The sequence below is a fragment of the Phragmites australis genome, chromosome 10, assembly GCF_958298935.1.
Source record: "Phragmites australis chromosome 10, lpPhrAust1.1, whole genome shotgun sequence".
Lineage (NCBI taxonomy): Eukaryota > Viridiplantae > Streptophyta > Magnoliopsida > Poales > Poaceae > Phragmites > Phragmites australis.
Window position 1 is genome coordinate 14,168,293 of NC_084930.1, and position 22,663 is coordinate 14,190,955.

At 40.7% G+C, this 22,663-nt stretch overlaps 1 protein-coding gene across 2 annotated transcripts; it reads right to left on the reverse strand.

The window, feature by feature from the left end:
- Positions 1-124: 124 nt before the first annotated feature.
- On the reverse strand, positions 125-22,663 carry LOC133931346 (MADS-box transcription factor 23-like). Of its 2 annotated transcripts, none has more exons than XM_062378207.1 (8): positions 22,376-22,663; positions 17,782-17,860; positions 1,709-1,770; positions 1,002-1,101; positions 893-934; positions 735-818; positions 498-649; positions 125-419 (listed from the first exon to the last, which is right to left on the reverse strand). In XM_062378207.1, exons 1-8 carry the CDS (start codon positions 22,555-22,557, stop codon positions 413-415), a joined length of 708 nt encoding a protein of 235 aa, XP_062234191.1. In that variant the 5' UTR covers positions 22,558-22,663; the 3' UTR covers positions 125-412. The 2 variants fall into 2 exon arrangements, with proteins under 2 accessions (XP_062234191.1, XP_062234190.1); XM_062378206.1 differs by having other exon boundaries at positions 125-422.

The window sequence follows — 22,663 nt, forward strand, 5'->3', positions numbered from 1 at the left end:
AGTCTTGGCTTGAACTGCACCAGTACTTCCAAAGGTTCCATTTGAGGGTTAAAATTGAGCACAAGCATGGCCCAGCTGGATTTAGGAGAGTCCCAAATTAGAAGCCGAGCAAAGTACACAACTGTAAGTTGGAATGCTCCATGTATTAAGAGCAGTTTCTTGAATGTGTAATTTATCTTTAATCTGAGACTGCACAAGTATATATATTATGATTTTACAGGAAAACACGTAACACAATGTGCAAATATCACAAGGAAATCCTATGGAAAAGTGTGTTCAAATGATACTGAAATTAGGTAAACAGAATGTGCACTTGAACCCTCTCAGTTGTGCGGATAATTATCTATATAGTCCTCTCAGTAATGTCAACTCCTGGTTGTAAGTTTGCTGGTGGTTGTACTAACCGATGCAGTCAAAGTCTGCTGAAATAAAATATGAAGTTATGTACTGAGTCATGAAAAAGCAATATGGTTAGTAAGTTAATATAAAATACTCACCCCAAGGTTGGTGCTTCTGGTTTCCCTTTTGGTACGTGCTGTGCTTGGCTTAGCTCAAGATGAACAGGATCCACATAGTCCGCTGGACCAGTAAAGCTGTACTCAGTAGCAGAACTTTTCTGTGCTTTACCTGCTCCTTGCTGTCCATATACCTGAGATAGAAACAAAGTGAAAACTTATGCAAGATAGTTCACAATTATATATTTTTTTGCCAGACTCTTATTAGTAATTGTGCACCTTTTTCTGCAAAATTACGTTCTCTTGATGAATATTGTTGATCTTATGGCGTAGTTCCTCGTTTTCGTGATGCATAAGATTTTCCTGCAATTTGAACAGGGTTAAGCATATTCTCTGTAACCAAATGGTTATGGTAAAAGAAAACATTGTCAACTAACCTTCCTGTTCAACTCTTGAATTTCATCAATCATAAGTTCATCCTGAGAGAAACAATGTTAGTTACACACGACTGGTACTCAGATCTACACACACAGAAACAGTGATTACCTTCTTAAGGCGAATGTTCTGTAGGCTCATTTCCAGCTGATTCTCTAAACTCTTTAAGTCTTCAAAGTCTAGGCCTGACAGATTTTGTCCTAGCAACTGCCTGCAGTAGCTTATTGGAAGTGCACACCATTGCAATTTATCATCGTTAGTGGATTTGTCCGTTTTTCTTTAGATATACTTTTAGGCATGTTTAAACTTTATTGTATTTCACTTAGCGAAACAAAACTGTGTAAAACCCCTTTTGGTCAATCGAAGAAACTTGCATAGTTTTGTTAGTGCAATTATACATATACCATTTTCAGGTACACTATTTAAACTTAGCATTGCCATTTTCCGGTTTAATACAGAGAAGGGCTAGCATTTCGAGCACAAAAACTGAACTGGCTGTCTTGATCTAGTTTCCTTCCAACGCGGCAACGGATACAGCATATATACTTGGACTCTGGAGTTGAGATATTTTACAGGTAACTTTTGTTAGCATCAGCAAGGAATTTGCTTTCATTTGTTCCATCTTAGAATATTTCACCATATCAATGTTTTGTATATATCCTTGTGGATGGACTTATATGACAAACATTTTTCTTGAACATCCGTACTTAAATTATCGCACTTTAGTTTGACAGTTAGTAAGCATGCTTATCTTAGAGAACATTCATGTCTTATTCATAGAATTCAATTACTCCATTTTTTTTGAAGGATGATCATACCTATTGTTTTCTTGCAAGTTATGTAGTTGCTGCGTCAACCTTGCTGCCTCCGCTTGCCAAAACTGGTACCATGAAAATTCTAATACTCAGATGGAAAATTTATAGAAGTTTCAACTTTCAAGGCATGTAATTTATTCTTAGCAATAAATAGTAAGAATAAGAACTGAAGAAAGGACACCAAACGGCAACAAAGTTTCCTTCTACTCTTCTCTTTTTTATTTAGATAAAGGTGGATTTTCCACCCGAGGTGTATTAGGCACCCCTGCCGGTGCCTTGTTCGAGCCCAGGACCACCGGCTTGGGAGTCCCGGTGACTAGCTATCCGGACTAGCAAGAGTAGCAGAAAACTTGAATGCCTTATTGATTGTTAGGCTCAGTCTCATAGAAGCGGTGCATTAGCTGGTTGTTAGGTTCAGTCTCATAGAGGAGTAGCAGGAAAGTTGAATGCCTTATTGATTGTAAGTTATTAGAGAGTGAGCAGCTTCTTGAAGATTGTACACCGTGTCTAGAGTCTGAGAATTCTTGTTAATTCACAATTAGACTATCACTGTAGATGCTTTGTGCGATAACCAATTTGTGCTGTTTGCTTTGGCATAAAGACAAATTGCTTCGTAGAATCATGTATCATATTGTTGCTGATGCATTTGTCGGACCTGCCTCCAGGCGCCGCGCGAAAGGAATGGCGGCGCATCAAAGTGGCTAAACTTGGCCACAAAGAAAAGGATCGGAGGAGATTTTGTTTGTTAGGAGATAAATCAATTAGTTTCCTTTTAAGTTGGGAGATTTGTTACTCCTTCCTTATGATGTACCAGGCCTAATTTATAAATGCTGGAGTTGTCGTTAGGTTGAGAAGGAAGCAAGAAATAAACTCCTCCTAAATTGGTTATACCAGAGTCTCCTATCGTGGCTGCGGAAGAGTTGCAGTCCGGCGACGAGAGTGGCAGACCGCAGCTATCATTTTGCTATCCCCTTCGCTCCAATCCACTCGCCTATACTGCCCTAGTCTCACCACTAAGAACATTGACACGGCCACCATACCGTAAAGTAGAGTCACCGTACCATACATAACATGAGGAGCAGGAAGTGTCGGTTCAGCTTAAGAACCGGCAGTGATAAAGGGGCAGAGATGACCCTCTCTATAGTAGTGTAGGTTGGAGGAACTCGCTAGACTTATTGCCCTAAACCTTCTAGGTGCTGGTGACTTGATCTCCTGGGGCATAACTTAACAAATTATCTGTCTAAAGGCAGACATAAGATAACAAGATTTTGTAGGTCACTGTATCATACAGTAGAATCACTGTAACATATGGGGCACCGTTCCATCAGATAGATAATTTGTCAATTGGTGCCCCAGGATATCCAGTCACCAGCACCTAGACGGTTTGAGGGCAATAAGTCTAGTAAGTTCCTCCAACCTGCACTACTACAGAGAGGGTCATCCCTGCCCCTCTTATCATTGTTAGTTCATAAGCTGAATTGACAGATCTAATATTGAGTTGTTAAGGACTAGCAATAATAGCCACTCTCACTTTTGATTTAGTTATGAACCGGTAGTGATATATCACTATCAATTTGGAATACGAATCGACAGTGATAATTGGGTTATCACTAATGCTTCATAAGCTCATCGACAGATCAATGATTGAGCCATTATAAACTAGCAATGATAATCCTCATCAATGCTAATTCATACTCCAAACCAGCAGTAATATCGTTGGGATTATCACTGCTAGTTTGGAATACGAAATAGGAGTGATAATCCTTCTATAAATATTTCAGTCCCCCCTCACTCCTGTCACACCCCAAAACCCTAACCTAGTCATAAAGCATGTATATCCATCATGACAGCATGTTTATTGTTTTTGGCTTTTGTTCTAGTTGTTCAAAATGTTTTGAAATGGTACATTGATAAGCAACTTGAATATCCACCCTAATATGAGTGGGAATTGTTTTTGAAGTAGTTTAGATAGCCAAAACAACTTAGGAGGAAGGGAAAAGAATTGGTATAAAAGGGGTAAAGCAGGAAGAACTTTCTGCACATGGGCTCGGCCCACAGTCTTACCAAGGCTACCTGTGGTTTCACTGCCATGGCTCAGAACACCACTTAAAGACCCCCTCGACCACATCACTCACTCTCTCTCACACTTACTCTCCACCATAACCCAAACTGAGAGACAGAAGGGAGCTCCACCTCGACCACGACGATGGCTAGGGATCGAAAAAGAAGGCTTCCCTAAGCTTCACCAAGCCTCCCTGAGCTCCTCCCCGCCGTCATCTTTGTCAGGGAAGCTTCCACCATATCTTCTTTCACCTCAAGGCCGAGTCTCACCGTGGAGCTTAATCTCCAAATCAGAGCCTCCCTGGAGCCGACAAAACCCCTAGGAAGCTTCCCTACACCAAGGTAAGACTTCCCTGACCATTTCCCCATCATCCCCGATCTCAAATTGATCCCCATTAGCTTAGATCCAAGCTCCACCCTTAGACATGGATACCATTCATGGGGTCCTCGAGTTTGGCCCCGCGCATATCGCACAAACCACCCAAACCTAACTCCCCTTGACTTGTAGAGTGTTTTGGTACCACCCTTGGTTGAAGGCACCGCTAGAGCCTTCATTGACGACCTCGATGAGGTGCTGCTGGATAGGCCCAGCAGTTTGACTGCCTCTTGGGCTGATTTGACTGACAGGTTGGACTTGGTCAGCTACTTTTGGAACCAAACTCCATATTCACGAGTGAGACTATCACTATGGCCGGTCTGACTGCCATGGCTATTCGGTACCATTCTCTTCTCTATCCAACCCCCACAATTTGACCACCACATCACTCAGTCTAACCTCCAGCTACTCAGAACCCAATAAGCTTAGGTTCTCTCATGTGGTGTTTAAACCTATTCTAGTCCAATCAATTAAGCATTCTTTTCCAAATGTTTTCATAAGCATACCTCATAGTTCATTCAATGCATTGTTCCATTGATTAGAGAGTGATTTGTCGATGGTTCAAGTAGTCGAGGCTAATATCGAGCCGGAAGTGTACGTGAGCGAAGTAATGGAAAACCAAGGCAAGCATCTATGCATATTTCACATTTAATTTGTATATTTTGATGTCTAATTTTGATAAACTATCCCTATATTATGTTGTGCATGTTTAGCATGTTGATGTTAGGTTTTGTGAGTACAACCAATCTTGTTGCATTACCTCTACCTTGGCTTGTGTATATCTTGATCTATTGTAACCCGGGGTGTCACCATGTAATTGTTAAACTTAAAATGAATGTGATGTGCTTAGCAAGCTCAGGTCACCAGGAGAAGTCGAGGGATGGAGCATTCCATTATTTGCGAGCTATATGGCTTAATTATTATTCAAAGTGAAAATGGTGATGGGATAAAGATTTGGTGATAATGAGATGAGGTGTGGGTGGTGTTAGGGGCAGGTTAGGAGAGGAACCCAAATGCCATAGGCCATTTGCATCGATTAAGCACTGATCTTTGTTTGCCATTGGCTCAAGCATTTTTTGTACTTGCACATATTCAATAAATGTGTGAATGAGCCGATTATCATGTGCTATGCTAATACTTGACTTATGGCCCTATGATGCAAAAGAGAAAAATGATAAGAAGAAGGTAGTGGGGAGCCGGAGATATCCAGGACGTGCTCACAGTAACCCCGGTGCCATAGGGGCAAGGGCAAGTGGATAGTTTTAGGTATGAGAAAGGTTGTCTTAAAGGCCAGGTGGATGGACCCCAGTCATGTGGGTAAAGATTTACCACCTGTAGGTGTAAGATCAATGCGAATTGCTACGCTCTCAGTTATGAGCATTCTTATGTCCATCCACATCAATCATAGAGTTCTGATATTATGCTGTATATGATATGTTGGGAAGTGACTTGAGTATGTTTGCATTGAGAAGAGCATGTTCTTGAGATGGTTATGTTTATACTTATGTTCTCATGATCAGGTAACATAAGATTTGAGATATGTTAGGTGCTTACACTCTTGAGTCAATAAATTGCGTTTTGCGTATAAATCCATTTAACCTTGTGGCCGACTTCTTGCTATATATTCCATATGCATAATCCTTGGAGTCGGATTATTATATTCATCCACTACGAGTAAGTCTTGCAAGTACCTTCGTACTCATGTTACTATCAACGAGCTTTTACAGGTGAGGATAAATTAGTTTACGGCTACTTCAAGCCCGCCCGATGACGAGCAACAGGAGTTGTGGGATACTCGTGATGACTCGGTGGTACCTTAGGGCTAATGGCACCAATTCTTTTGTTGTTTATAGATGTTATTCCGATGCTTAGGTGCACTAACATGCTAGGATATAAATTTGATGTATTTTGGTTACTCTAGTGCTTGTTCATGTCTGTGTTGAGAGCGTGGGCATGTCTAGTTGGCTCTCCTCTTAGTTTTTTCCACAAGTAATACTTTAAATTGTTGAACTTGTAAAATTCTAAATACTTGTAATATATTGAAATTACTCGCTCTTTGTTATATCTTGATATGATGATGCTTGTTGTAAAGGTGTGTATTTTGATCATGGGCATAAAACACATACCGGGATTACTGGGATTGGATTCGCATTAACGATTCGTGGCTGCAATTGTTGCTTTGAGATATGTGTTAGCTCTCATCTTAATAGACGATTGTCTGATTTGATTAATTCGAATACAATTTGGATAGTTCCTGTGGCTATCAGAGCAAGGTTTAATGAAGTAGCCTAAAGTACTTTGGATATGGATTAAATAAAACATGTCAACCTCACTAATATAACCACTGAAGTTTAATTTTATATTCTAAGTATGTGCTCTATTTTATTTCTTGCCTTCTTAAGACTATTTCTTACCTCCTTGTAGTTGTTAATATGCTTAATCTTGGTCTCTAACTCTTCTCCTTCTGAATGGGTTAAGGATGGCCACATTCAGCATGGTGATGGCTACTTGTGCCGAGGGTGTGGAGGGTTTTCTATCACTCCTCCGTGAGATGCTTTGGCACGCGAATTTCAACTTTGCACCAAAGTATACAATGTATGCTCGAGGAATTGGATCCGACTTGGTGGACAACCTGGCAAATGTGGACACTCGAGCGCGTATCATTGAAGGTGGAGCCAATCCTCACTACTTTGAAGCAGCTGGATCTTCGGAAGAGATGGCGAATTAAGTTGTGTCATATAAGGCGATGACTACCCTTCATGGTGAGTTACCCATACTGAATGGGTGGCCATTCATCCATTTCCCCGTTTGTCGAGACGACAATGTCAATATCTTTGAGGAAGTTCCAGACGCAGCTCCACTAAGTGAGCATCGCATGGTAGAGTCGGTCTGTTGCTTCAACCAATTATACGATTGCATCATGGCTGAACTATGGGAGATGCAAAGGCGCTACAATCAACTTCAACCTTAGATGGAATTGCATGTGCGTTGTGGATTGGTGAGCCATGAGGTGTTGTATGAAGAGGGCCATATAATGTTGTATGGAAGGGTACCCCTGTCTCATCATGCTAGGCGCATGAGTACCTCATCCTCATGGTTGCGGTGCGAGATCATCTAATGGGTTGCAAGTGCCCTGGTTCTATAGGTCAACTATCATGTGGGAAACTCTGTTAGGTGATTCGCAGTATCTTACGCACCCAAGTGCTCCCGATGACACGAAATCTCCTTAAGCGCATCTTTTGGATGAATTTCCTAAGGATTTTGCTAGAGCTCTGTATGGAAGTTGGCTCTAGGCTAGTTGGAGATAAAAACCATGTAATAGGGCGTAGCTTCTTTTCATAGACAATAAGACGATTAATTAGCTATATTATGCTTCTAAGTGTAATGTACTCGTGAACATATTGAGAGGACGATCGAGGATGTTGGATCTCTTTTTATTTAGCCATTGAAACATATGGTATGTGTGGAATGTGGTGGAAAGGCTACTACCTAGCGACAGACCTCCCAGCGGTTTGACCACCATGGCAGCGGTCTGACCACCGGTGCCAGCGGTCTCACTGCCAGTCTTGCGATCTGACTGCTGATACTTGCACAGTACGCGTTGTGAGCAGTGAGCTAGGTTATGTTCATGCCCATGCTACACCTTATCTTGGAACATGCATTCTCCCCTATTGTATGATGTTCTCATGAGAATCTCTTGCCTTGGTCTGACCTAGTCTGAATTTCTGCATTGAAGTCAATCGTTCATTTTCTTTCGCCCTTGTCGTTTGCTAACTATGCCTAGCGATAGGATGAGGACTCACGACAATTCTGGGAGCAATGTTCCTAGGGGCTCCATGGACACAATTCACCACCGCCACTGCCACCAAACATGGCAGAGGTGTTAATATGGATTGCATAGAACCGCTAAGGCCAAAACACACTTCTCGAAGCCCTTGTGTGTAACACATCCGCTCAAGGAGGAGGTCGGGCCAGGTGCCACAACGATTAATTGGTGCCACAACGATTAATCAGACTTCCTCTATACTCATCCACCTAGCTTCACATGCATTGATGTCCCCTCAATGCAGACCATTGGCTTTGCACCATTGAGTAGAAACTTGCTCTTCTCAAGTGCGAGGATCATGAGAAGGATCTCGATGCTGCCCGTCAACTTCAAGGAGTGAACGGTGCGTGGTGGACCAACAACCTCACGATGCAAACTATTGAACACTGCGTATCTTAGGCGGAGTTCCGCGAGTCTTTCTGTGATTACCACATCCCTAAGGGCGTGATGGATATTAAGAAACAAGAATTCTTGGACCTAAAGCAAATGGTTAATCCATTATGGAATAATCACATGAGTTCAACCATCTAGCCCAATATGTACAAGAAGAGATCAAAACCGATGCAAAGAAGCAATACAACTTTATGAGTGGCCTCTCCAACAAGGTGCAAGATCGTTTATCGGCTCACGAGATCACTGACATCAACAAGTTGGTTAGCACCTCTCTCATTGTCGAGCACAAGATGAAGATTCTCTAGGAAGTGAACAAGCGTAAGAGGGTTCTTCCACCTTCATTAGGCAGGAGCTCTCAATGTCCACGCATGAAGAATCCTCCCCCACCCTGTGTATGGGCCTCGGCTACCCCATGGCTGAGGTGGGTGGTGAGACATCCATCTCAAGGACAAGCTCCAAGGCTCAATGGCACCTAAGGGAGTGCAACTAGTGGCCCAGGGGGCCATGCTTCAATTACTGGAATGCCAAATATTTGATGCATGAATGTCATTTCACGAAGCAAGGAGGTATGGTGAATGCTCCAAGACCACTACAACTTGTGCAACCACCTCATAAAGGCCCAAGAATACTCAAGATCCCCAGCATGGCCAGGTTAATCACATCACCGCCGAAGAGGCTCAAGAGGATGACGGTGTGCTTATGGGTATGCTAGTCATGACTTCTCATCCCACAATCATACTTTTAGATTCTGGAGCATCTCATTCTTTCATTAAGGAAGATTATGTCTTCCTCCACAATATTGTCACCTAGCCACTGCCCTCTTCCTTTCATATAGATGCACACATTACCAAATTACAAGATAATCAAATAATTCCTGTGGAAAAGGTTCTCATTGATGGAGTTTCTTTTTTTTTGTGAAATTGATCATGATCAATACTAGGGGAGTAGATGTCATCTTAGGGATGAATTGGCTAACCAAAAATGGTGCTCATTGACTATGCTCCAAGGGTCATTTCCCTCAAGAATTCGATTGGTGTTCGGATCCCACTTCACCTTGGAGAGGGTGATACTCATCTTTACTCCTTGAAAGGTGCCGCAACCATGGACCTCAATGATATCCCTGTAGTATGTGAGTACCCGAATGTCTTTCTAGATGAATTGCTGGGAATGCCACCTGACTGGGATATCGAATTTGTCATTGAGCTCATGCCCGGAATGGCCCTGGTATCCAAGAGACCTTATTGGATGTCTCCCAATGAGTTTGTGGAGTTAAAGAAATAATTCAAGGAGTTGCTTAAGAAAGGATTCATCGGACTGAGCTTCTTACAATTGGGATGCCCGGTTCTCTTTGTCAAGAAGAAAGATAACACTTTATGGATGTGTATTGATTATTGCCCTCTCGATGTTGTCACCATCATTAATAAGTATCCCCTTCCTCGCATTGACATCTTGTTCGACCAATTGACTGGTGCACATTTCTTTTCCAAGATTGACTTGAGATTAGGCTATCATCAAATCCAAATCTAATCGATGGATGTTCCTAAAACAACCTTCTCTATGTGTTACATGCTCTATGAGAACACTGTCATATCTTTTGGCCTAACCAATGCACCGTCCTACTTCATGTACTTGATGAACACAGTTTTCATAAAAGAGCTTGATTTGTTTGTTGTAATCTTTATCAATGATATCCTAATCAACTCCAAAAGCCAGAAGGATCATGCCGAACACCTTAGCATTGTTCTCGAATGACTCCGTGGACATCTTCTCTATGCCAAATTTAGCAAATGCAAATTTTGGCTCAAAGAAGTCATTTTTCTTGGTCATATCCTTTCTAAAAATGGAGTTGACCCAAGCAAGGTGAGAGATATGCTAAATTAGGTTCAACCAAAAAGTGTCACTAATATCTGGAGTTTTCTTGGACTTGTGGGATACTACCGCCAGTTCATTGAGAACTTCTCCAAAATTACCAAACCCATGACCGAGCTATTTAAGAGGGTAATAAATTTGAGTGGTCTGATGAATGTGAAAGATCCTTCCAAACCTTGAAAAATCTGCTCACTACTGCCCCTGTTCTTGCTCAACCGAAGATGAATAAGAGCTTCAATATCTATTTGCGATGCTTCCCGCATAGGTCTCAAATGTGTTCTCATGCAAGAGGGCTAAGTCGTTGCCTATGTGTCCCATCAATTAATGTACCATGAAGATAATTATCCAACTCATGATCTAGAGCTTGCGGCCGTGGTGCACGCCATAAAGTTTTGGTGTCACTATCTCCTTGAAAATCTTTGAAACATCTATACCGATCACAAGAGCCTCAAATATATATTCACCCAAACTGATCTCAATATGAGACAAAAGAGGTGGCATGCATTTATCAAGGACTATGAACTGGAAGTTCATTATCATCCAGGCAAGGTGAACATTGTCGTTGATGCCTTAAGTCGAAGGGATCAATGCAATTGTCTCTTGCTAAAGCCAGGAGTTACCATACTTTGTGATGATTTCTAGAGGCTTGGACTTGAGATGGTCTCAGAGAGATTTCTTGCCAACATTGAGATTAAATCCACTTTCCCTGACCAAATCAAGGAATCTCAAAAGGTAAGACAAGGGCATGAGAAGAATTCATGACAATATGCAAAGGGCAAAGCTAGATGTTTTTCCGTGGATGATCAAGTTGCTTTATGGTTTGGAAAATGACTTTTGGTCCCTAAGGTCCCCGAGTTGGGGAAGAAAATAATAGATGAGGCTCATGATTCTCTTTTATCCATTCATCCTAGAAGTACTAAAATGTATCAAGATCTCAAGCAAAGGTTTTAGTGGACTCGTATGAAATAGGAAATTGCTCGATATGTGTCAGAACGCGACGTTTGTCAGTGGATGAAAGTAGATCACCTAAAATCGGTTGGTATGCTCCAACCATTTCCTATTCCTCCTTGGAAATGGGAGGAGATCGGCATGGACTTGGTTGTTCGTTTACCCTAGACATCCTAAGGCTATGATACTATTTGGGTTATCGTTACCAAGTCTGCACACTTTCTTCCCGTTAGGACTCAATATAGTGCAAAGGACTATGTAGAGTTATATCTCTCTCGAATTGTTTGCCTTCATGGAATTCCCAAGAAGATCATCTCTAATTGTTGCACTCAATTCACCTCTCATTTTTGGAGAAGCCTCCATTAAGCTATGGTACCAAATTGTTCTATAGTACCGTCTTCTATATCCAAACAGGAGGCCAAATGGAGAGAGTTAATCAAATTCTTTAAGACATGTTGAGAGCTTGCGCACTCACATATGGAAAGAGATGGGAGATTTTCTTACCATTTATGGAGTTCTCATATAACAATAGTTATCAATCAAGCATTATGATATCTCCCTTCGAAGCACTTTGTGGAAGAAGATATTGAAGGCCGCAAAATTGGTCCAATTCTAGCATAAGATCTTCCTTGGGTCTGGACTTGGTCAAGGAGGTGGAAGAGCATGTCAAGACCATTCGCAAATGTTTACTCGCGGCTCAATCCTGTCAAAAAGAGCTATGTCTATCATCACCGATGAGAGCTAGTTTTCACCATTAGAGATTTTATCTATCTCAAGGTTGCTCCTCTCAAAGGGATGCAATGCTTTCAAGTCAAAGGAAAGTTGGCGCCTCATTATGTAGGCCCTTTTCAAATAATTGTCTGACTGGGAGCGGTGGCCTATCAATTGGAGTTACCTCCATCCCTCTCTGCCATGCACAATATTTTCCATGTCTTTCAATTGAAGAAGTGTCTTCGAGTCCCAACTATAGCGATTGAATTGGCAAACCAACACTTACAACCTGATCTATCCTATTGCAAACGTCCAACTTAGATAGTGGATGAAGCTGAGCACAAGACCCAAAGTCGCTCCATCAAATTCATCAAGGTACAATGGACTAACCACATGGAAGATGATGCTACTTGGGAGCGATAGGATCGAATCCGCTCCGAATAGCCCGACCTATTTGCAAACTGTAAGCATTTTGGACATCTCATAGGATCATAGTTTCATCATCTTGCTAATCAAGAATCTTCCCCGAAGAAAAAGCTTAGAAAATCTCAGCGGGAGGAAAAGACACCTCCTAGCAGTCCAATCGCGTCCCTCCTGGTCTGGCCGCTAGAGGCGTGCAGTACCATTTTGGCCTCTGTTCATCCAAATGATCTAACTACCAAGCTCACGGTCTGACCATGAGAGACCACCAGAGCAAATGCCCTTTGTCCGAATAGTGGTCTAACTGCCATGACCATGGTCTGACCGCCGTTGTGCCATGGTTTGGCCAGCCTAGCCACGTTATGGCCGCAAGCACACAGAAAGTCTATTTTGATGACTTCTTCACTCATGATGTTCAAGGGGCATGATGAATCTTATTTTTCCATCTACGAAAAAATCTTTTTCACTTCAAGTGATCAAATCATCTTAGGACGTCTTCCTACTAAAAGTGTCCATCTCTTGCTTTGTGGCGATGTTTAACCCATCGCCGTATCCCCTGATTATGCCGAATCTTGGGATGAGATTCTTTTTAAGAGGGGAGATTTGTCACACCCCAAAACCCTAACCTAGTCGTAAAGCATGCATATGCATCATGATAGCATGTTTATTGTTTTTGGCTTTTATTTGAGGTGTTCAAATCATTTTGAAATGGTACATCGATAAGCGAATCACATTTCTACCCTAATATGAGTGGGAATTGTTTTTGAAGTAGTTTAAATAGCCCAAAATCATTTAGGAAGGAAGGTAAAAGAATTGGTAGAAAAGGGGGAAAGGAGGGAGAACTGTCTACAAGTGGGTCCGGCCCATGGTCTGACTGGGGCTACCCACTGTATGACAACCAAGGCTTAGAACACCACTTAAATACTCCCTCGACCACATCACTCTTTCTCACACTCACTCTCCACCCCGACCCAAAACCGAGAGAGAGAAGGGAGCTCCACCTCAACCACCACAACAGCTGGAGATCGACATAGAAGGTTGCCTCAAGCTTTATGAAGCCTCCCCAAGATCCTCCTCGCTGTTATCTTCACCAGAGAAGCTTCCCCTATGTCTTCTTCTACCTCAAGGCTGAGTCGCACCCCAGAGTCCGATCTCCAAATCGGAGCCTCCTTGGAGCCAATCAAACCCCTAGAAAGCTTCCTCACACCAAGGTAAGACTTCTCCGACCGTTTCCCCATAATTCCCTAAGCTCAAATAGATCCCCATTAGCTTAGACTCGAGCACCACCCTAACACATGTACGTCATTCATGGGGTCCTCGAGTTTGGTCCCCTGCATGTTGCCTAAACCATCCAAACTGAACTCCCCTAGACTTGTAGAACCTTTTAGTACCACCCTTGGTCAACGACATCGCCAGAGCCTTCACCGGCAACCTCGGTGAGAGTGCTACTAGCTAGGACCAGCGGTCTGACTACCACTTGTGCCGGTCTAGCCACTGGGTTGGACTTGGTTGGCTAGTTCTAGAATCTGACTCCATAGTCAGGAGTCAGACTGTAACTGTGGCCAGTCTAACCACCATGGGTCCAGTCTAACCGTCATAGCTAGTAGTACTGTTTTATTCTCCATTCAACCCCCACAGTCTGACCATCACATCACCCAGTCTGATAGCTAGATACTTACATGGCATGACACATTGCACCTCATTCAATATCATGCATCATAGGCATACCTCTTAGTTCATTCGATGTGCTATTCCATTGATTACAGAGTGACATGTCGACGGTTCAAGGAGTCGAGGCCGATATCGAACCGGAGGTGTACGTGAGAGAAGCACCAGAAAATCAAGAGAAGCATCTAAGCATATTTCATAGCTAGTTCGGAGCTTGTGATGTCTAATTTTTATAAATTATTGCTATATGTATGCCATGCATGTTTAGCGAGTTGATATCAGGTTTTGTGGGTAGAACCTATCCTGTTGCATTGCCTCTACCTTGACATTGTGTATATCTTGATCCATTATAACCCGGGGTGTCGTACCATGTAATTGTCAAACTTAAATGAATGTAATGTGCTTAGCAAGCTTAGGTCACTGGTAGAAGTCGAGCGGTGGAGCGTTCCATCGTTCGTGAGTTATAGGGCTTAATTATTACTCATAATGAAAATGATGATGGGATAGAGAGTTGGTGAGGATGAGAAGACATTTTGGTGGTGTTAGGAGCAGGTCGGGAGAGGAACCCAGATGCCATAGACCACTTGCATCAATTAAGCACCGATCTTTATTTATCGTTGGCTTAAACACTTTCTGTACTTCCACATATTCAATAAATGTGTGAGTGAGCCAATTATCATATGCCATGCTAACACTTGATTTGTGGCCCTTTAATGCATAAGAGAAGAACGATGAGGAGAAGGAAGGTAGCGGGGAGTCAGAGGTGTCCGGGACACACTCGCGGTAACCCCGGTATTATAGGGGCAAGCGCAGGTGGGTAGTTTCGGGTATGAGAAAGGTTGTCTCGGGAGCCAGGTGGATGGGTCCAAGTTGTGTGGGTAAAGATTTAACCTCTTGCAGGGTGTAAGATCAATTAGAATTATCGTGCTCTCGGTTAGCATGCTTATGTCCATCCGCTTCAATCATAGAGTTCCTATGTTGGGCTGTATAGTATGTTGGGAAGTAATTTGAGTATGTCTATGTTAAAAAGAGCATATTATTGAGCTTGTTATGTTTATACTTGTGTTCTCATGATTGGGTAACATAAGATTTGAGATATGTTAGGTGCTTACACTTTTGAGTCAATAAAATGCTTTTCCGTATAAATCCATTTAACCTTGTGGCCAACTCATTGCTACTTATTTCAAATGCATAATCCTTGGAGTCGGGTTATTATATGTACCCACTATGAGTAAGTCTTGCGAGTACCTTCGTACTCATGTTATTATCATTGAGTTTTTGCAGATGAGGACGAATTAGTGTATGGCTACTTCATGCCTGCCGATGTTGGTGACAGGAAACAGTAGTGGTGGGCTACTCATGATGACTCGGTGGTGCCGTAGGCAAATAGCGCCACCTCTTTTTTTTAAGAAATGTTATTCAGCTACGTATGGGCACTAACACACTAAGATATAAACTTGATGTATTTAGCTTACTCTAGTGCTTGTTCATGTCTGTGTTGAGAGCCTGAGCATGTCTAGTTGATTCTCCTCTTAATTTATTCCACAAGTAGTACTTTAAATTGTTGAATTTGTAATAATTCTAAAGACTTGTAATATATTTGAATTACTCACTCTTTGTTATATCTTGATGCGATGAAGCTTGTGGTAAAGGTGTGTGTTCCGATCCTGGTCACAAAACACATACTGAGACTACCGAGATTGGACTCACCATAATCATTCATGGATGTGGTTGTTGCTTTGAGATGTGGGTTAGCACGTGGCACATCGAGAGGTGGGCATGTGCTAGCTCTCATATTAATGGATGATTGCCCAATTTGATTAATTTGAATACAATTTGGATGGTTCCTCACAACTCCACTCCCCATCTCACTTCACTCTCCATCTCACTCCCGTCTAGAATATCCATCCCGACGAGCGGTAGCGGTCAAAATGGTGCGATGGTCATTGTCACCACTTGGACCATCACTACCCTTCGGGCTTGTATTCTGCATCTACCCATGGTCCATCGCTGACTTCGTCGCTGTCCCTATTGGCTACCATGGCCGCACCACCCCATCTCCCCTCGGGCTTGTCGCCGAGCTCACCACCGTCCCTGTCACATACTGCGGCAGTGTTGTCCTATCTCCCATCTCCCCTTGGGCCCTTCACCAACCTCACCACCATCCCCGTCACCTACCACAGCCGCCTCGACCGCGGCCACACTGTCACGCTCCCCATCTCCCCTCAGGCCCAAAAATGAGTGGTAATAAGTTGAGTATTCAAGATTGTGGCAATAAGATGATCTAAACCAGTGGCTAAAAAAACATTTGCCTCAAAATAATTGTATTTTCACCATTCGTTTATATTGACTATTATCACTCGAGTTCGACAGCTTCGGATAGTGCAAGATGGAAAACGTATGCTGCAAAACTGCACTATCAGGAGCTCTTCAACATATGGGGATTTGAGACTAGATGCCCAAGCTGAACAACTCCTAGTAGAGGAATTTTACAACATCCATGCCTATTTGTCACTGCTGTTTCAAATTGTGTTTTCCCCATCCATTTAGATTTAAAATACTCTACCACAAACATTTCAACATAGGGTCTCTGTCTCAACTTGAGACAGATCCTCTTGCTGAAGAGTTCCTATAGAGTATTTTTGCACATATGGATGGATTATCACCGTCGGTACAAGGCATGAACCGACAGTGGTAGTTAGGTGATAACTTCCATTCAAGGTTTGAACCAGCAGTGATACTTACTATCACTACTGGTTCTAGAGCGGGCAGTGAATATCCATGATTATCACTGTCACTAGTTCACTACTAATTCCAAAACTGGCGGTGATGCTAGTTTGGAACAGGCAATGATAGTCTGGTTTGTATTAGTCCTAGTTTGTGGAGTAGCCACAAGAGTAGGAGTGTCCTATGCTGGAGCGGTGCAGCATTACCATAGTGAAGATGATGGTAAGCTGGCATGTGGGAAACTATGATGTCAAGAGCCACAGAGTTATCCAACCAGGGGCTTGACCTTTGTGAGGGACTCCAATGTGGAATAGGGGTGAACAGCAACTCACCGAAACCACATGAAAAATCATCGTGCGGAGTTTGCGCTATCTAACTCAACTATATTATGCACTTATTTATTGAACTATTTAAATTTTTACATTTTCTTTTCAGAGATTTGCCATGTGTAGTTTCTAGGATTAGTACCTATGGTGCCAAAATTTGTTGTAGTAGAGTAGCCACACTAGATAAACATATAGCACATTTAGATATAAATTGATTTAGATTTATCTTATTAAATTGATCCGAATAATTTTTATAATACATAATGAAACCACCTCTTATGTCATCACCGGTACTGACACACAATATCAGATTGTTAATCTTGTTATCACTTTCAACCGGTGGCTACTCCAATGACTTTCGTGCCTTGAGCTCGAATCAACCAAACTATTTGTTAGGTGAGTCTATTCTCTGTTATGCTTGTCGATCCCCTGATGTATTGTTTTGTTAACTTTTGGTTGATGAAAATACCAGCCAACCAGCACTCTTCCCAAAATTAAAACACATTATATATAACTGCCTTTGATAAATCCATGCATTATTAAATATGATTTTCTCCCATACTTATATGTTTGTCATGACCATAAATAATTAATAAACTAACCAATTGTCATGACATTATTGTCTTTTTAAGTTTGGTGAATCTATGCACATAATCAAATACACCCAATGTCATGTAATTTTGGAGATGAAATTTAATGTACGTTTAAGTAATTGGTGAAACAAAAAACCTCCATCTGTATTGCATCAAACCTTAGACTCGGTGCTCGCACTCATGAATTGATGGCCCTCCTTTGCCTTGTTGTATCTTTCGATTATCGATCCCATAATGCTGGTAAACAAAGGTATAACATATTATTATGTCAAGTGAAAACATATGTTCTAGTAGTTTACATGGGAGAAAGACAACAAGCGAATTTTCTTTAATAATGTACTTCCATGCACACCCACACCCTCACTACGTAAGAAACTAACAAAGTAGATACCACATTAGTGACGACTGCTCAACACGCGTCACTAATGTTCTATTAGTGACGAGTCCAATAAGGACGTGTCACTAACTTCCCTTTTGATCGGGACTAAATATAGACCCATCACTAATGACTGATCGTTAGTGACGGGTCGTAATATGACCCGTCATTGATGATAATAGTGACAAGTCAAGTTGTGACTTGTCACTAATGACTAGGTCATCAGTGATGGATCATTCTAGGCCAATCATTAGTGACGGGTTAAGTTGTGACCCGTCACTGACGGGTCGTCCTAGGCCAATAATTAGTAATAGGTCACAACTTGACCGGTCACTAATGATCCAGTCATTAGTGACAGGTCGTCCTATGCCAGTCATTAGTGAAGGGTTAACTTGTAATCCGTCACTAATGACTAACTCTAGTCATTAATGATGGTATTCACAAATATTTTTTATATTATTTTATTTTTCTCTTATTTTTTTTTCACCTCAGTAGCACTAGAATAGAAATCATTGTATATTTCTGCTCAAGTTTGATGTAAGGTGTGGCGGCTATGGACACAAACACGCGTTTCAAAAATAGTGAAGAAACTTTCGGGAGCGAGAACTCAATCTTCCAAGCCTTTTTTGGCATTGACAAATTCTCCAAACACGACAAAGGTGGGTAGAAATGGATGTAACTTTTTTTTTATGTCCGTAGAATCAAAAAAATATCGAAATCGGAGTCCGAAAAGTTGTGCTCGTTTTACCCAATGCACTCTCAGTCACCTATCAAATTATAACCCTCGATGAAATTTGGTAAAATTAGTCATTAGTGACAGCTCATGGTTATGACGTGTCATAATAACTTTCGGTAAAGAAGGTTAAAAGGATAAAATATCTGTTTTCTATCACACACACGAGGAGGAGGTCCCAGGTTCGATTCACATGGAACACAGTGTGAAAAAAAGCGTTACTTGTGAGGCATATAGGGTGGGCCTGCGTTGGGATGGCTCAGGTGAAAAAAAGTATTTTTTTTGACCTTTTTCGTGTCCAAAAAATACGAAAAATGTTAATCGGTTATTAGTAACAGGTCAAGATTACAACCCGTCACTAATGTTCAGTCAATAGTGACGAGTCACATTGATGACCCATCCCTAATGACTGAACATTACTGATGGGTCACGGTTATAACCCGTCACTAATGACGTATCATTAGTGATGCAATAAGAGTGACGAGTACGGAACCTGTCACTAATGCCGATTATCACTTGTCACTAATGACTTTTTTTCACGTGGTGCCTACCCCAAAACACACACACAAATCTACTAAACTTTACTGGTAAACATATTTTTTAACTTATGCCATATATAGTACATTTATGAAAATGCTTGTTAAAAATGTAAACTGTTTTGTGAGCAGCCTTTTTCCATAGTGACAAGAGTTTCGTCCAAAGTAGAGTAAGTAATTCCTCCATGTCTATCAAGTACATATACATGAAACACCACTCTCTATTTGTAGTTGGATGTGTAAAACAGTACAAATGCAAAGTGTAATAATAATTCATAGTCTGCATGATAAAAAGTGTTAAGGCTTGAGTTATTCCTAGTCAACCCACTTCTTGAAATGATATTAATTCCTATTGAGCTATTTAAAAACAGTTCTGTTTTTTTATGTGATACTTTAATATACCCCAGAATAAACATTCTATGATTCGGAGGGAATCCTTATATCCAACTAGTAAAAGGCTAGTAGATCCATTGATTGGTTTTGGCTGAACCATTTGACATTTTCTGTTCCCTTCAGCAATTTTCAATTTATATGGCAAGCATACCTTTGTTAATAATGTAATCCTGGAGGGAGGTCAAAGAAAGTGGCACATTTGTTTGTTTTTTTGTTTAATGGTTCTAATGAATTGATGAAATACAAGCGAATTTAAATAGTAATTTGGAAGTGAACTCCAGTGCTGGTTCAAAACACTTTTCGACCTTTGTTTTACTGGTTAGATTGCAAAAAAAAAAAAAAATGAATTTTGACCAACTTTTTTACAAATACTCATATTTTATATAAGTTTGAAACCAGAAGCATACAAATGTGGAATAATAGTACTTTTGATCAAATAATATGTATATGCTAAATATTTTACTATTGAGTGTTTCTGATTGATCAAGATTTTTAACCCGAAGTTCTTATGTACACATTTATAGAGGTGACCATTTACCTAATATGTTGATCTAACTTTGAACCAAATTGGCCGACATGGAAGTCAAAGAACACCACTGATGGTTGCATTTCATATACAATAGATTGAACAATACATTGAGAACTATAATTTTTATATAAAGATCATCTCCATCTGATTACGTTTGATTAAATTATAAACTTATGAAGATCTCACTACAAACCTTGTATCAGCAGTGATAATATATATGTGTCAATTCTAATTTGGAATATTTTCATCAGTTATTGTTCAGAACAGATAGTGTTGGTTCTAAACTAGAACAGACACAGCTGTATCTATGTTGAGTTTGGAACCGACACTGATAAGGGGTTATATATCATTGTCGGTTATTGACTCCCATGTTATTAGTAATGGTTGTACTGAGAATAGATGCTAATAATAGTATCATTGTCGGCTTTTAGTCAACCGAAACAGATAGATCGTTGCCCATTTGCAGTTTTGTGGTAGTGAGTTTTCCTGAAGGAAGAAAGCAAGACACTCTGGCAGTTCGAATTTTGTTCAAAGAGAAGTGCCCTGAGGAGAGAGGTAAAGTTTGGAGTGGGAGGTAAGAAGGCAACCGGAGCCAAGGGAATCAAATTTTCATAAGAGGATGTGAGTTTTAAAATAATTACTTAACTTTTTCTTTACGAAGAGACATGGAGAGATAGCGTTAAAATGTATCGGACACATTCAATAGTGTAGTTCTTTATATTTTTATCATAGAGATAAACTTTTTTATAAGGAGCATGCTAGAACTGTAAGAGCTATATCATCTTAACATGTAAATCTGAGAGAAAAAATAGAATATTCTAGAGATTATAATTTTCCCAACATATTATGTCAGGAATGGTTTGAAAGGATAATTGCTGTCATTTGACATTATTACTGATCTGTGTCTTACATGATTTGTTTGAAGTGAATGTGGAAGTACTTTCAGACTCTATATTATACCATTTCGATTGAGGCAGTGACATTTTTTTTTTTTTTTTTGCAAGACTAATGCACTCCTGGCCTGATTATATTCCATACAGATCATGTTTCATTTTTGACATTTATTTTACATGGAGTGTTTCTTATAACCCAATGTGTCATCAGTTGGTCCGACTAAATGACAAGTTGATTCGTTGTTAATATGTACTCTATTTCTACGTTTTTTTCTGAACATTTATAGCTTGTAGTAGTTGTAAAGGAAGAAACAATTTGCTAGAAACCTAGAGTTCCATTAATCTGAAATTTTAATTATAGATATTTATCCATCTATAAATTAACTTCTTAGATGCATATTTTACATGGAATATTTTTCTTTAATTTGTTTGACTAAATATCTATTTAATTTCTATATTCGATAATCTAAATGATTAAAGTAGTACTCTAACAATGAATTGATTGTTAGATGTATTTCCTTATCTTTTTATAACATGTGAATTTCTAGCTATTTTTCTTTTTTCTGATAAACGTGGTAGCTTTTAGGTATTTTATTAGATAGTACAAGAGAGGGCTCTTGGACGAGGAGGCTCCTTATACATAAATGTGGTTGTATAGTACGGAAAGAAGACATGCTGGAACATTGGGGTGCAAAGGCATCATATGAAGCATTGTAGCAAAGGCTAGCTCAATGATAAGCTATCACGCTAATTTTCTCAAACAATTAGAATCACTTTGATTACTAATTATAAATTCATACCACAAAATCGAGGTAATATGAGATTCAACAACTCAGTAGTCACGTGGTTACACATGTCTATATCTCACAAAGGGTGATATATCTAGCAATTGCTAGTTCCTCGTTGTAGCTATGGTGTATTCTCCATTGCTGTTACTATTAAAGGCAAAGGATAAATACGAACTTAGGCTTCCTAAGTAGAATAGAAAAAAATTGATATGTAGAAAAGTAGATACTAGACACTGATAAAGTGGAAATGATGCAAAGTAGACCAATCAACCAGTTTGCACATTGAAAATCAAGCGTAACAAGTGCCGCTGACAGCTTCTTGAGGTCAGAGATCGATCCGTTCTTGCTTATTAGAGAGAGAGCGGGAGAGAGAGAGGCAACGAACACTTGAAGTGGCAGTTTAAATCGGATAAACTTTAATCAACACACTCATTCATTTTGCTAATTCCGCTTTAAAATCAGCTAGCAAAGGAGCAGAAGGAAAAAAAAAGTGCTGAACGTCACCTGGTGCTGGAGAATTCGTAGAGGCGGCCGGTGCTAGAGAAGACGAGGACTCCGGCCTGGGCATCGCACAGGACAGAAAGCTCCTTGGCCTTGTTGAAAAGACCGCTCCTCCTCTTGGAGAAAGTCACCTGCCGGCTTGTGGTGTTCTCAATCTTCTTCAGCACGGTCTTTCCCCGAACCATGGCGACGGCGGCGCACAAGTTCAGCTGCAGCACACACACCCTGCCTAGCCAGAAGTTCTTTCGGTGGATTTGCGAGTTGTTTAGCAAGATAGATCTTCAGAGAGAG

What these genes read in the sequence shown, in the direction of transcription:
- LOC133931346 (XM_062378206.1), bottom strand. Translation starts at nt 22,557, where the DNA reads ATGGTTCGGGGAAAGACCGTGCTGAAGAAGATTGAGAACACCACAAGC. An exon ending in AACTTGCAAGAAAACAATAG is followed by an intron (nt 1,102 to 1,708) that starts GTATGATCATCC and finishes AAGCTACTGCAG; the next exon opens with GCAGTTGCTAGGACAAAATC. An exon ending in ACGTAATTTTGCAGAAAAAG is followed by an intron (nt 650 to 734) that starts GTGCACAATTAC and finishes TTTCTATCTCAG; the next exon opens with GTATATGGACAGCAAGGAGC.